Consider the following 14,807-nt stretch of genomic DNA (forward strand, 5'->3'; position numbering starts at 1 on the left):
AAAAAAAAAAGTAAATTGCAAACTTCAAAATTATTTACATATAGAGGAATACCTGAGAGTGGATAATTTATAAAGAAAAAAGATTTGGGTCACAGTTCGGCAGACTGTACAAAAAGTGTGTGCCAGCATCTGCTTCTGGTGAGGGTCTCAGGAAGCTTACAATCACAGTGCAATGCACAGAAAACTGGACACATCACATGGTAAGATACAAAGCAAGTGTGAGGTAAAGAAGCCAGGTTTTTTTTTTTTTTTTTTTTTTTTTTTAATGAACTAGCTCTTACTTGAATTAACAGAGTGTAAACTTACTGATTAACAAGAGGATAGTGCCAAGCCATCCATGAGGAACTTTCCCTCATGACCTAAGCACCTCCCTCTAGGTCCCATATTCACCTTCTATCAGGACCCAAAACAATGATGATTACATTGCAATATGAGGTTTGGAGAACATCGACATCCAAGCCATATCACAGACCAAATAGGCTTAACAGACCTGTACAAACCTTTTTAATCAAAAGCAAGAGAATACACAATATTCTTATTTGCACCTGGTGTATTCTGTTAGGACACAAATCAAGTCTTATTAAATTTAAGAATGCTGGCTGGGTGCAGTGGCTCATGCCTATAATCTGAACACTTTGGAAGACCCAGCTGGGCCAGAAATTTGACACCAGCCTGGGCAACATAGCGAGACCCTGTTCCTACAAATAATCAAAAAATTAGCCAGGCATGGTAGCAGCCATGGCACGTCTGTAGTGCCAGCTACTTGGAAGACTGAGGTAAAAGGATCACTTGAGCCTGGGAGGTTATGGCTGCAGTGAGCCAAAATTATGCCACTGCACTCCAGCCTGAGTGACACAGTAAAATCTTCTAACAGCAACAATAAATAGATTTAGGAAGACCAAAATTATAAACACTTTCTGACCAAAAGTGAATAAAACAAAAAATTAAAAGCAAAAGTAAAACTGGCAAATTGAAAAATATATGAAAATAAAACAGTCTTCAACACATTCTTGGCTCAAGGGCCAAAACACTTAATTTTTCAAAAATGTCAATGCAACCAAAAGTGGTGAACAAATTCAACATAATCTCTATAAAAAATGCATTAGGAGTGGCTCACGCCTATAATCCTAGCACTTTAGGAGGCTGAGGTGGGCAGATTACCTGAGGTCAGGAGTTTGGGACCAGCCTGGCCAACATGGTGAAACCCCTTCTCTACTAAAAATACAAAAATTAGCTGGGTGTGGTGGCATGTGCCTGTAGTCCCAGCTACATAGGAGGCTGAGGCATGAGAATCACTTGAACCCAGGATGCAGAGGTTACAGTGAGCCAAGATATTCCCCACTGCACTCCAGCCTGGGTGACAAAATGAGACTCCATCTCAAAAAAAAAAGGTATATATATATATATATATGTATATATACACACACACACACACACACAACGGATTATTCAGCCTCAAATAAATCTTGTCACATTTTAAGATAAACTTTGAGATTATATCACCTGAAGTAAGCCAGTAACAAAATGATGGATACTATATGATTCCACTTATGTGAGATATCTTAATTAGTGACACTCATAGAAAGTGCAAGGGTGTTTGTCAATGGCTGGAGAGAGGATAAAATGGGCAGTTGTTAATGGGTATTGAGTTTTAGTTTCACAAGATGAAAAATTCATAGAAGTCTTTTGCATAACAATACAAATACACTAAACATGCCTGAAACGTACAGTTTTTTTGAGACAGGTTCTCACTCTGTCATCCAAGTTTGAGTAAAGTGGCACAATGATGGCTCACTGTAGCCTCAAACTGCCAGGCTAAAGTAATCCTGCACCATCAATCTCCCAAAAAGCTGGGACCACAGGTGCACACCACCATGCCTGGCTATTTTTAAAAATTTTTTGTAGACAGAGAATCTCCACACGTTTCCCAGGCTAGTCTCACACTTTTGGGCTCAAGCAATTCTGTCTTGGCCTCCCCAAATCCTGGGATCAAAGATATGAGCCACTATCATGCCTGGCCCTGAAGTATACACTTCAATAGATTTTAGATGGTAAAATTTACTTTATGTGGTTTTACAATTAATTTTTTTAAAACAAAAACTGGAAAAAATACAGAATTATAAATCTTTACATGAATTACCTTCAAATCACAAAAGCGTTTCTCTCACACAAAAGAAATATATATTTATTATTAAATACATGGTGAAAATAAGACTATCTCACCGGGTGTGGTGGCTCACGCCTTGTAATCCCAGTACTTTGGGAGGCCGAGGCAGGTGGATCACCTGAGGTCGGGAGTTGGAGACCACCCTGACCACATGGAGAAACCTCGCCTCTACTAAAAATACAAAAAATTAGCTGGGCGTGGTGGCACACGCCTGTAATCCCAGCTGCTTGGGAGGCTGAAGCAGGAGAATCACTTCAACCTGGGAGGCAGAGGTTGCAGTGGGCGGAGATCACACCATTGCACTCCAGCCTGGGCAACAAGAGTGAAACTCCATCTCGAAAGAAAAAAAAAAAAGACTATCTCCATGACTAATCACTTAGACAAGATAAAACAATCATTGAAAATCAGCTAAGAAAGAATACATACAAGATAAGCCATAAACAAAATTGGGGTCATATTCATAGATAAACACACATATGTAATCTGATTGGGATATATATGTGGCTGATTTATTTCTTAATTAAATCCCACAGACTTAAAGTGTACAAACAATTGCAAATTGTCTCAAATGGTAAAACAAAAAAACAATAAACAGATGTCAAACTGAAAAAACACACTAATACGGAATGGCAAAACCATAGTAAGAGAAACGTTTACTCATAAAATCTTGCAGGCAACACTGATGTAGCATTAAAAATAATGTGTCTAGGACAGATGCAGTGGCTCATGCCTGTAATCCCAGCACTTTGGGAGGTGAGGCTGGTGGATCACAAATTCAGGGATTCGAGACCAGACTCGGCAACATGGTGAAACTCTCTCTACTAAAAATGCAAAAAAATTAGCCAGGTGTGGTGGCGCACACCTGTAATCCTAGATACTCAGGAGGCGGAGGCAGGAGAACTGCTTAAACCCGGTAGGCGGAGGTTGGAGTGAGTCGAGATTACACCATTGCACTCCAGCCTGGGAAACAGGAGCAAAACTCCATCTCAAAATAAAATTTAAAATAATAATAATAATAATTTTGGGCCGGGCTTGGTGGCTCACACCTGTACCAGAACTTTGGGAGGCCGAGGAAGATGGATCACGAGGTCAGGAGTTCAAGACCAGCCTGGCCACCATGGTGAAACCCCGTCTCTACTAAAAGTACAAAAATTAGCCAGGCATGGTGGCATGTGCCTCTAGTCCCAGCTACTCAGGAGGCTGAGACAGGAGAATCACTTGAACCTGGGAGGTGGAGGTTGCAGTGAGCAGAGATTGTACCAGTGAACTTCAGGCTGGACGACAGGGCGAGACTCTGTCTCAAAAAAAAAAAAAAAAAAAAAGACAGAAATTTTATGTTTTAAATATATGCTATTGTTACACAAAACAAAACTGCTGTAATCCAACTTTAGAAGCAAAAAAATAGCCTTACATTGCTCTTTCTCTCTCTCTCTATATATATATAAAATGCTAAATATATATAAATGTTAAATATATAAATATATATATTGCAGAATATGGTTAGTGTCTGATAAATAAAACAAATACCTGCGAATAAATTATATTATTTAGATATAGGCTGGACAAAATGGGTGTAAATCATAGAATTCTTTTTTCCTACATCAAGCCTAAATTTATAAGTAACAGTTTTAGTAAATATGGAGTGTCTACAAATTATCTAATTTACTTTAGACATTACATGTAAATTCTAGCATATTGTTCTAAACTTCTAAATCTAAAACTACAGACAAAATTGAAACAGAAAATGGAGAATAAAAATGTATAGCAGGAGTGAAATCAGTAAGATGGGAGAATAAAAGGTGCCCTATTTTGTTATCTCCTGCACAGCAAGACAATTTGTCAGCCATCCCTGACAAAAATGCCTTTATGAGATAGCCAGGCATCATGGCTCACACCTGTAATGAAAGATACATGGTATATTAAGTTTAGAGAATTGCTTCAGGTTAGGATTTCAAAATCAGCTTGAATTATGTATGTAGCAAGACTCCATCTCAAAATAAGTGCCTTTGAGAGCTTTGAGATCCAGAGAGAGAGGGAGTTGTGGAACTCTGATAAAGCCCAAGATTTAAAAGTCTTCTTTTCAGAAGGCAGGCCCTCATTCAGGTGTAAACTACAGGATCCCTGTTCTTAACTACAGACTAGGAAATGGCCCACCCAACTTGGTCCCACTGAGAATTCTGAACTTACTATGTAACCATCCCAAACTCCTCCCAGCCAAAGTCTGGGAGAGATTCTGCTTTTCCAGAGGCCCAGAGGAAGATACCCATTTATAGCCATGTGGACTGGCCTAAGGTAAAGGACCTTAGCCTTCACTGTGGTCCTTGAAGCAGTTCAATGACTCAGTTCCAGCTCGCTGAGCCACAGTTTATGGTCAGTTCTGCCTATATAGAAACCCACATAGTGACCTGGAAAGATCCTTTCTGGTACTCGCTGAAAGCCATAGTCATTCACATTTTGATATAAGGCCCACCATATGCAGACCCTACTGCAAAAACCTGCCCTAGTGTCTGCCCTACAGAGCAAAATCCCCTGCCAAAATTCAGTCTGTCCAAAATGGGAATTTAAACTACCCAACTTTTTTAGGACAAGCCAACTAAAGGTAGACTCTAGTGCAGACCCAGCTGCCTTGTGACAAAGCTACAACCCTGTCTCCACTACAAACCCAGAGGGCATCCCATCGCCCTGAGGGTCCAACAAAAGATCTTTACCTTCTGAAACCAGTTTATAAAAACTTAAGGTGTTTTCTCCTGTACACAGATGCCAATGCAAAACTATATGGTGCCCATTGTCAATGCTGCTAGTTTAACATAACACTGAAAGTATTGGCAGAAGAATTAGTCAAAAAATGAAAGAGCAATTGAAACTGAAGACACATAAGTAAAAAGTTGCTGGCTGTAGTTCATATGATCATATATATATAAACACAAACAGTACATTAAAACTTGTAAATACACTCAGTAAATCAGAAAAATATAAAACTAACATACAAGTTAGGGTTCCATAAACTCTCTGATAAAACAGAGAAAAAAAATCTTATTTACAATAGCATTAAAATAATAAATTTCTGAGAACAAATTTAACCAAGGAGGTACAAAATCTTTACAGTGAGAGATGTATCAGTGAAAGATATTAGAAAAGACATAAATAAACTTGAAAATATTTTATGTCTATGAATTGAAAGAATAAATACTGTTAAAGTGCCACGTTATCCAAAATGATCTATAGATCCAATAGACTCCCTATCAAAATTCCAGTGGCATTTGTTTTTCACAGTAATAAAAAATATAATTCTAAAATTTAAATGAAACTATGATATACTTTAAATAGCCGAAGCAAGCTTGAGAAAAAAGAACAAAGCAGAAGGATATCATACTTTATAATTTTCTTGAGACGGAGTCCCGCTCTATAGCCAGGCTGGAGTGCAGTGGCACAAGCTTGGCTCACTGTAACCTCCACCTCCCGGGTTCAAGCGATTCTCCTGCCTCAGCCTCCTGAGTAGCTGGGATTACAGGCGTGTGCCACCACACCCGGCTAATTTTTTGTATTTTTAGTAGACACAGGGTTTCACCATGTTAGCCAGGTTTCCAAACTGCTGAATCAAAAGAAAGATTTACCTCTGTAAGATGAATGCACACATCACAAAGCAGTTTCTCAGAAAGCTTCTTTCTAATTTTTATCTGACCTCCTGATCCGCCCACCTCGGCCTCCCAAAGTGCTGGGATTACAGGCGTGAGCCACCGTGCCTGGGTGCCTGGCCCTTGAGCCGCTGCACCCAGCCCTTTATAATTTCAAGACTACATCTGAAGACTATAGAAATACAAACAAATAAAATGTGTAGAAAAATGAAAAAAAAAGGGCGAGGAATAGTGGCTCACACCTGTAATCCCAGCACTTTGGGAAGCCAAGGCAAGCAAATGACCTGAGGGCAGGAGTTTGAGACCAGCCTGGCCAACATGGTGAAACCCCATCTCTACTAAAAACACAAAATTAGCCGGGCGTGGTGGCACGTGCTTGTAATCCCAGCTACTTGGGAGGCTGACACAGGAGAACTGCTTAAACCCAAGAGGCAAAAGTTACAGGGAGTCGAGACTGTAGCACTGCACCCCAGCCTGGGCTACAGAGCAAGACTCTGTCTCAAAAAAAAAAAAAAAAAAAAAAAAGAAGAAAAGAAACCAATAGAAAAGAAACTACTTCTCACACGTTTCAGACATGATGGAAAAAAAGAACTTAAAAAAATCATTTAACAGAGTTTCTCAAAATTATGCAGGTATTTCTGTGCCTCCAAAAAAAATGAGTAAGGATTCAGATTGCACAGTCTCCTGTATGCCATGAAGAGGACACTGGTTCTCACCGAAAACTTGAAGGAAAATTACCAAAAACGTAAACAGAAACCTTAGAGAATTTAAAAGCATAAGACAGAAAATGCTCAAATCTGAGAGCATAAAATACTCAGGCTTTCCAGAAACTATTCCTTTAAAACACGGCTTCCCAAATCACATTTTAAGGACTGGCTTTCTCTTTGACCTTTCTCTTTGACCTTAGTATTTATTCTTTCAATTCATAGACATAAAATATTTTCAAGTTTATTTATGTCTTTTCTAATCTCTTTCACTGATATATCTCTCACTGTAAAGATTTTGTACCTCCTTGGTTAAATTTGTTCTCAGAAATTTATTATTTTAATGCTATTGTAAATAAGATTTTTTTTCTCTGTTTGGACCTCTCACCAGTGTCACCTGTTGTATTCACTTTCATTCTCACTTACCTGGGGGTTCATCCACCATCTCATGTCTCTTCACAGTCAAAGGCTCTTTTTCTTGCTCCAGACAGGTGATCAGGTCTTGCTTAGAGACAGCAATACCTGTTTTATTAAAAAATAAATAACATGAATCTTGCTCATATTCTCCAATTACCAACCTAGTAATGTGTTCAGTAAAGAGAATGTAATAGAATAGTCTAGTAAATTAATCCCAAAATACTGACTTATAACAGAAATTTTTAAATACTTAGAAAATATTCTAAATTTGTAGGTTCTTAATTTCACTACCCAGTATTACTGAATCAAAATTTGGTGTTGGCAAGTAGATTTTAAGGTGTGGGCAACAATATTTTATGCCACTAAACTTCTGAAATTACCACTAATCTAGAGTGAAGGACACAGATCAGCTCAGGAATGTGGTAAGTTCAAATCAAGATGAAACATACTAAAGAAATTCTTCTCTATACAGACAAATCCTTAAGATTTTCTCAAAAACAGGGATCTGAAACTCATTTATGCAAAGCATACATTACCAAAATATATTCTACAAAGAAGAGAAATGAAACCTTTACGGTATATTAGAAACTGTGTGTTGGGACAGGCATGGTGGCTCACACCAATAATCCCAGCACTTTGGGAGGCCGAGGCAAATGGCTCATCTGGGGTCAGGAGTTAGAGACCAGCCTAGCCAACATGGTGAAACCCTGTCTCTACCAAAAATACAAAAAAAAATTAGCTAGGCATGGTGGCTTACGCCTGTAGTCCCAGCTACTTGGAAGGCTGAGGCACGAGAATTGCTTGAACCCAGGAGGCGGAGGTTGCAGTGAGCCAAGATCGCACCACTGCACTCTAGCCTGGCAACAGAGCCAGACTCTGTCTCAAAAGAAAAAAAAAAAAAAGAAAGAAACTGTATGTTTAAGTTATCCTTACCCAGGAAGACCAGGTTTCTGTAGTTCTCTAAAATCACATTTTTATATAAATTCCGCTGTGCAGTGTCTAGGCATTGCCATTCTTCCAGAGAGAATTCTATGGCCACATCCCTAAATGTCAACAGTCCCTGAAAAACACATACACACAAACATATTCACCAGGTAGCCAACAGAGATTATAATTTGACTCAAGGTAAAATGAGAGACTAAAGAGAACAGGTTCTGACTTATAGGAGTGACTGAAATTATCCAATAAAATCATATTTTTTTACACAGAAATATTTCCTAATGTGTTCTCTAACCCTGAGAAAACAGAGTGGCACAAGAGCCACAACATCAGTGTATACATAATAATTTTCTAAATAATAACATATATAATAGGTCAGGCACAGTGGCTCATGCCTGTAATCCCAGCACTTTGGGAGGCCAAGGCGGGCAGATCACCTGAGGTCGGGAGTTCCAAGACCCACCTGACCAACATGGAGAAACCCAATCTCTACTAAAAATACAAAATTAGCCAGGCGTGGTGGCGCATGCATGTAATCCCAGCTACTCAGGAGGCTGAGGCAGGAGAATCACGAGAATGGCTTAAACCTGTGAGGTGAAGGCTGTGGTGAGTGGAGGCTGCCGTGAGCTGAGATCATACCACTGCACTCCAGCGTGGGCAACAAGAGTGAGACTCCGTCTCAAAAAAAAAAAAAAAAAAAAAAATACATAATTAAGGGCATAAACACAAACACGTACCTTTTTGAGTGCTTCACAAGCTTCTGTGTAATAAACGCTATCTTGTTTAAATAATAGCTAATTGAGAACACAGATGGAGCCTCAACATTAGATGTTCTCCATTTTTACTAAGGACCCCAGGTTTTCCCAATAGAAATCTTGAGTTATCTACACCTTCGCATGTTCAATAGCCACAGGTAACATTTTTAATATTGCAGATTATAAAATAATGGTGAGAATTCTGCATGGCATATAAGAAGTCATGATGTAGAGAAGGCGCTGGTATATGGAAAAGAAGTATTTTTCAGAGACTCTTGACTATCATAAGAGTTTTTAGAAGTAGTTAAAACAAACTCATTAGGGAGAAAAAACCCAAGTAGAGAAGTCAAAGTTTGCAAGTAATAAACGCATGGCATTCCAGGAGGCAGAGCAGACACAGCTCTTGATCTGAGACATGTTTAACTGAAAAAAAGCCATTTTTTCCTTTCTCTGAAAATTCTTTTCAGATGCGATTCTCTGGAAAAATTACACCTGCATCTGGAGAATATGCCTTTAAAGGCATCAGCACCACATGTTTACCTGGCACCACCACACTCACAGGCAGAAGGACCAAGACTCACAGAAAAAGTCCACCCATTTCTGTCCTTCATACCAGAAGCGATTCAGGAACCATGAGCTGCTCCACGGAGATAAAAGTAAAAGTTTATTTTCTTCTGTCCTCAGGTGCCCTCCCCTGCCATGGACACCAACAGTTTCTGCTACAGCAATGATAATTCGGGCCACACTTTCCTGTCACTAACAAACCAAACAGAACCAGCCCTTTGACCATTCTTTAGAGCAAAGGTGGAACTTAACTCTCATGAATATATCTTGAACCCCTCATACTTGATTTTGGCCTCACGTTAGAGTCACATGAGGCACTTAATTAAAACAACATGGGCAGGAACAGTGGCTCACACCTGTAATCGCAGCACTTTGGGAGGCCAAGGTGGGCAGATCACTCGAGGCCAGGAGTTTGAGAACAACCTGGCCAACATGGCAAAACCCCATCTCTACTAAAAATACACAAATTAGCCAGGCATAATGGTACATGCCTGTAATCTCAGCTACTTGGAAGGCAGAGGCAGGAGAATCGCTTAAACCTGGCAGGCGAATGTTGCAGTGACCTGAGGTCATACCACTGTACTCCAGCCTGAGCAACAGAGTGAGACCCTGTCTCAAAAACAAAAAACAAAACATGATACCTCCGCCCAGAATAAACAGACCTGTGGATAGGGCACAAGTAGATATTTCTGCAAACTGGCCATGTAATCTTAATTAGAAACCTGGGCTGGGCATGGTGGCTCACACCTGTAATCTCAGCACTTTGGGAGGCCAAGACGGGGGGATCACTTGAGGTCAGGAGTTCCTGACCAGCCTGGCCAACATGGTGAAACCCCGTCTCTACTAAAAATACAAATATTAGCTGGCCGACGTGGCACTTGCTTATAATCCCAGCTACTCAGGAGGCTGAGGCAGGAGAATCGCTTGAACCCAGGAGGTGGAGGTTGCAGTGAGCTGAAATCGCACCACTGCACTCCAGCCTGGGCACAGAGCGAGACCCTGCCTCAAAAAAAAAAAAAAAAAAAAATCAAACCTGGGCTGAAAACCACTTAGCTGGGCATTGCCTTTAAAGCTTTAATGAGCTTAAAAAATACTTGGAAACTGTGGCTCCACTCTCTGTGATGTAATTCTGCAGACTTAGGGTTCATGAGTGGTTTTTTTGTTTTTTGGGTTTTTGTGTGTGTATGTGTGTGTGTGTGTGATGGAGTGTCGCTCTGTAGCGCAGGCTGGAGTGCAGTGGCGCAATCTCAACTCACTGCAACCTCCGCCCCCTGGGTTCAAGCGATTCTCCTGCCTCAGCCTTGAGTAGCTGGGATAACACAGGCGCCTGCCACCACAAGCAGCTAATTTTTTGTGTATTTTTAGTAGAGGCAGGGTTTCACCATGTTGGTCAGGCTGGTCTCAAACTCCAGACCTCTAGTGATTCACCCAACTTGGCCTCCCAAAGTGCTGGGATTACAGGCATGAGCCATGGCAGCCAGCCATTAATGGGTATTTTAAACCCATTAATGTTCCCTATCAATGCTGACGTTGCTCTTCTGGGGCTCATGATTAGCATTAGAGAAAGCAGGCACAGCATGGAGTCCCTTACACTCAGCACTCTTGTTACAACACAAATACTTCTCAAATGAAGACTACCAATTTTCATATTCTTTGCTGGCTCTTTAAAGTTTACAGAATAAACAGAAGGCAGCAACATTTAAATAAGTCTGCATTTGGAAACCATGAGGTACACATGTACTAATGAGGCAGGAGAATAGGGTCTGGAGGCAGGGAACCTAAGACCTTTTCACACCGAATTCCTAGACCTAAATGGAAAGGAAAACTAACTTTCCATGCCTAAGTAACAAAAAGACCAGAGGCTATTGCCTTTGCAAATCCCCACCTTTTCTGTGAGGCAGATAGGAAATTGGCTGTCCACAACCAATCAGACTGATTGTGGGCTGAGTCTCTATTTGAATAAAAGTGACACTTTGTAACTTCACCTTAGCCTCTGATTGGTTGCTTTTGCAATCAATCGGATATTTGCTGAGGATTGTGACCTTTGTAACTTCCCATCAGCATCTGATTGGTTGCTTTCTGCAACTAATCAGAGCAATTGTGGGCCACCACTTCATTTACATGAGGTGAGCACCAAGTGGGCAATGAGAAACCTCTAGGGGATATCTGAACCGAAGAAAATTCTGTGTCTGGGACCTTAAGCCATTGTTCGGGCCCACTTTCACACTGCAGAGTGTAATTTCATTTTCAATAAACCTGTTTTGTTCCTTTGTTGCTTCATTCTTTTCTTGCTTTGCTGTTTCATCCAATTCTTTGTTCAAAAGGCCAAGAATCTGGACAACTTGCAGTCAAGACCCTCTACTGGTAACTTATTTTGGTGAGCCAGGCAGGAGAGGAGGTAGGCCTAAAGTATGGGATTTAATTTTTTCCTTTCTCCTTTTACATACAAGTCTTTCTCTTTCTCTCTTTCTCTCTCTCCCCTCCCCCCACCCCACCCAGGGCCACTTTTTGATGAAACTGAAAGGTTTCCACATGTAAGTGCCTCACTACCACCTCACAGTTTGGGTGAGGGACCTGAGACCTTTTTTTTGTTTGTTTTTCTGAGTCCTATTGTTTTTGTCCTTTTTCTTTTTTTTGTCCTTTTTCTGAGACCTTTTCCTTTTCTCCTTTTTCAGTCTTTCAGCAGCCATTTTCTGGTAGATGTTCGTAATTGAGTGGAACTAGCCAGATCCACTCTCTGATGTTCTCTGAAGGCCAACGAGCAAACAGGGTTGCCTGTCCTGCCCAGAAGGGGGAAAGATTTTCTATCCTTTCTGGTTACAGTCCCTGATCCCTACATATGACACAGTTGGCAGCGGGCAGTTCGCCCAGGGTGAACTCACACATTTCAGGTGACTTAAACCTTCTTTTCTTTTCTTATGCTAAATTCTTCCCTTCCCCCACTCAACTAGCTATGCACAGAAAACCCACCTAGCTATGCAAAAAGGTTATATAAGTCAGAGGGTCCAAGCATGTTGCAGGTGGTCTGTGAGGTGCATGGTGGAGGGGGGGAACTTATGAAAGGAAATGTATTATTGCCGAAGTTGAGAGAGTTAAAGGGTTGCTTTAAATGGGATAGATAAACCTTAAAAAAAGCTCATAGTAGTCCGGGTGCGGTGGCTAATGCCTGTAATCCCAGCACTTTGGGATGCCAAGGCAGACAGATCATAAGGTCAGGAGTTCAAGACCTGCCTGACCAACTAAAAATACAAAAAAATTAGCCTTGCGTTGTGGCACGCACCTGTAATGCCAGCTACTCAGGAGGCTAAGGCAGAAGAATCGCTTGAATCCAGGAGGCAGAGATTGCAGTGAGCCAAGATCACGCCACTGCACTCCAGCCTGGACGACAGAGCGAGACTCTGTCTCAAAAAAAAAATTAAAAAAAAAAAAAAAAGCCTCATAGTAGGTCATCAGTGATTGAGGGAACCATTCTAAAGTGGTGCTGGCACCTATCTAAGGTCAGAGCCATCTGACAGACTTAAGTCTGGGGCCTAAAGAAGGGATGTTCCCAGAGACCCCAGTCTGGGCCAAGAAGTTTTCCAGGGAGATGCCCCAGGAAAAATTTGGGTCACCTAATGAGCCCTCTACTTTGCAAAGTCCTCTTCTTTTTTCTTTTTTGTAGACCACTATGAGCAACTCTCAATCTATTTCACCTGATTCCACTGTGGGCAACTCTATTTCCAATTCTGATTCCCTGCTTGGCTATATCTTCCACCATTAGAATCAATTTGACCCTGACAGTCTAAAGAGGAAATGTGTAGTATTTTTCTGCAATACTGTCTGGCCCTATTATGAGCTGCTCAGTTCAGAACACTGGGCAGTCAATGGTAGCATTAATTATGACACTATCCTGCAATCAGGCCTATTTTGCAAGAGGCAGGACAAATGGTCAGAAATCTCCTATGTACAGCCCTTCATGACCCTGTATCAAAACCTAACAATCTGTGAAACTCCCAGAACCTACCCCCCAAAGGAAAGTTCTAAGGCAGAAGTAGATATTATAGATAACCTTCTTTTACAGGGCCACCTGGTTCTCAGGGTGAGCAGCGACCATCCTTGCCAAGCGACCCCTTGCCAAGTGCTTCTGAGGCTAAAACTCAGGAGCAAACACTGGGGACCCTACAAGTTCCCCTTATACTCAAGGGGGAACACTGTATTGAACTCTCTCTCCAGCCCTGCTACTTCTTAGGGTAGCAGGAGCTGAGGGGCCAGTCCTAATGAAGGTCCCCTTCTCTATAACTGATAAACAACAATGTAAGGAGAAGCTAGGAAGCTATTCTGAGAATCTTGGGAAATTTGCTGATGGATTTCAAACTTTGATCTCTCATGCAGAGATGTTCAATTTATTCTAGCAACCTGTTGCATCCCTTCAGAAAAAGAACAAACCTTTGAGGCCACCCACCAGGAAGCGAACGGATTATTCACCTGAAACCCTCAGGGCAATCACTCAGGACCAGAAACAGTTCCCACTACTGATCCTCATTGAAACTACAACACCACTGTGGGAAACAACCAGGCTAAATTTCTTGAGGCTCTCCTTGGAAGAATGAGAAAGGGAATAACTAAGGCAGAAAATTATGATAAAGTACAGAAGGTTACACAAAGCAAGAAGAAAAATCTAGCCATGTTTTATGGCAGGTTGGAGGAAGCCTTTTAAAAAATATACTAATCTAGTCCCTTCCTCTCCTGAAGGGAAAATATTAATGGCAAAGCATTTTATTAGCCAATCTGCCCCTAACATTAGACATAAGCTCCACAAGCTACAGATAGGGCCACAGACTAACCAAAACCAGCTTCTTGATACTATGTTTATGGTGTATAACAATTGTGACCTGAAGGAAGGAAAAAGGAAAGAGTAAAGAAAAACGGCAAGCCAAAATTATGGCAGCCATCATTGGTGATGTCCTGAATGCCCAAAGAGCATCTAAGGAAAATCTGAAGGGCCATAAAGATAAAGCCAGCAGAGACTCTTGCTTCAAATGCAAGAAAAGTGGGCATTGGGCAAAGGGATATACTAAGCCTCTGCCAGGTCCCTGCTGTCAATGCAAAGGTACCAGTCATTACCCCTGGAGAACTGACTGCCCCTGTGCCACTATGGGGTTGGGTCAGAAAACTCTAGCAGTGCAAAAGGAGGAATTAGATGAAGACTGAAGGGGCCTGGGATCTTCTTCACTGCCCCTGTCTAGGAACATCGTAGCAACCATATCATGCCCAATTCAGCCGTTTATCTAGTTGCTCGTCTAGACTAAAAGTTCCCGGATGACAGGGACCATGACTGCTTTATTTATTTATCTAATGGTCATATGAAATGGAAGCAATTAGTTTATCTGAGTCTCCAGACCTCTTCCTTGTTTTTCACCTAAGTACCAGGAAACTGGAGAAACTCTCATCTGAGTACCAACCAAAGACATCTCTTGCATGGGGGTAGGAACAAACACAGGATGACTTATCTCTCTTGCATTAAGACAGAAGCAGAATTAACCACTCATGTCAGCCTTACACAATTCTGTTCTGGACATTTTCAAATTTCTCAAAGATGCCTAGGTGATTGTGAGAGGGTTCTCAGTGCCCCTGAGCTGGTGGCCCA

The 14,807-nt window shown here is 41.2% G+C and overlaps 1 protein-coding gene across 1 annotated transcript in view; it reads right to left on the minus strand.

Moving 5' to 3' along the window:
* The window catches only part of LOC129020612 (zinc finger protein 675-like), a 33,659-nt gene that overhangs the window by 3,703 nt on the left and 15,149 nt on the right, over positions 1-14,807 (minus strand). The window contains 2 exon segments of the mRNA XM_054465198.2: positions 6,933-7,028; positions 7,857-7,983. Of these exon segments, the coding sequence (XP_054321173.2) occupies positions 6,933-7,028; positions 7,857-7,983 (223 nt within the window).

This window comes from Pongo pygmaeus, chromosome 20 (assembly GCF_028885625.2).
Source record: "Pongo pygmaeus isolate AG05252 chromosome 20, NHGRI_mPonPyg2-v2.0_pri, whole genome shotgun sequence".
Lineage (NCBI taxonomy): Eukaryota > Metazoa > Chordata > Mammalia > Primates > Hominidae > Pongo > Pongo pygmaeus.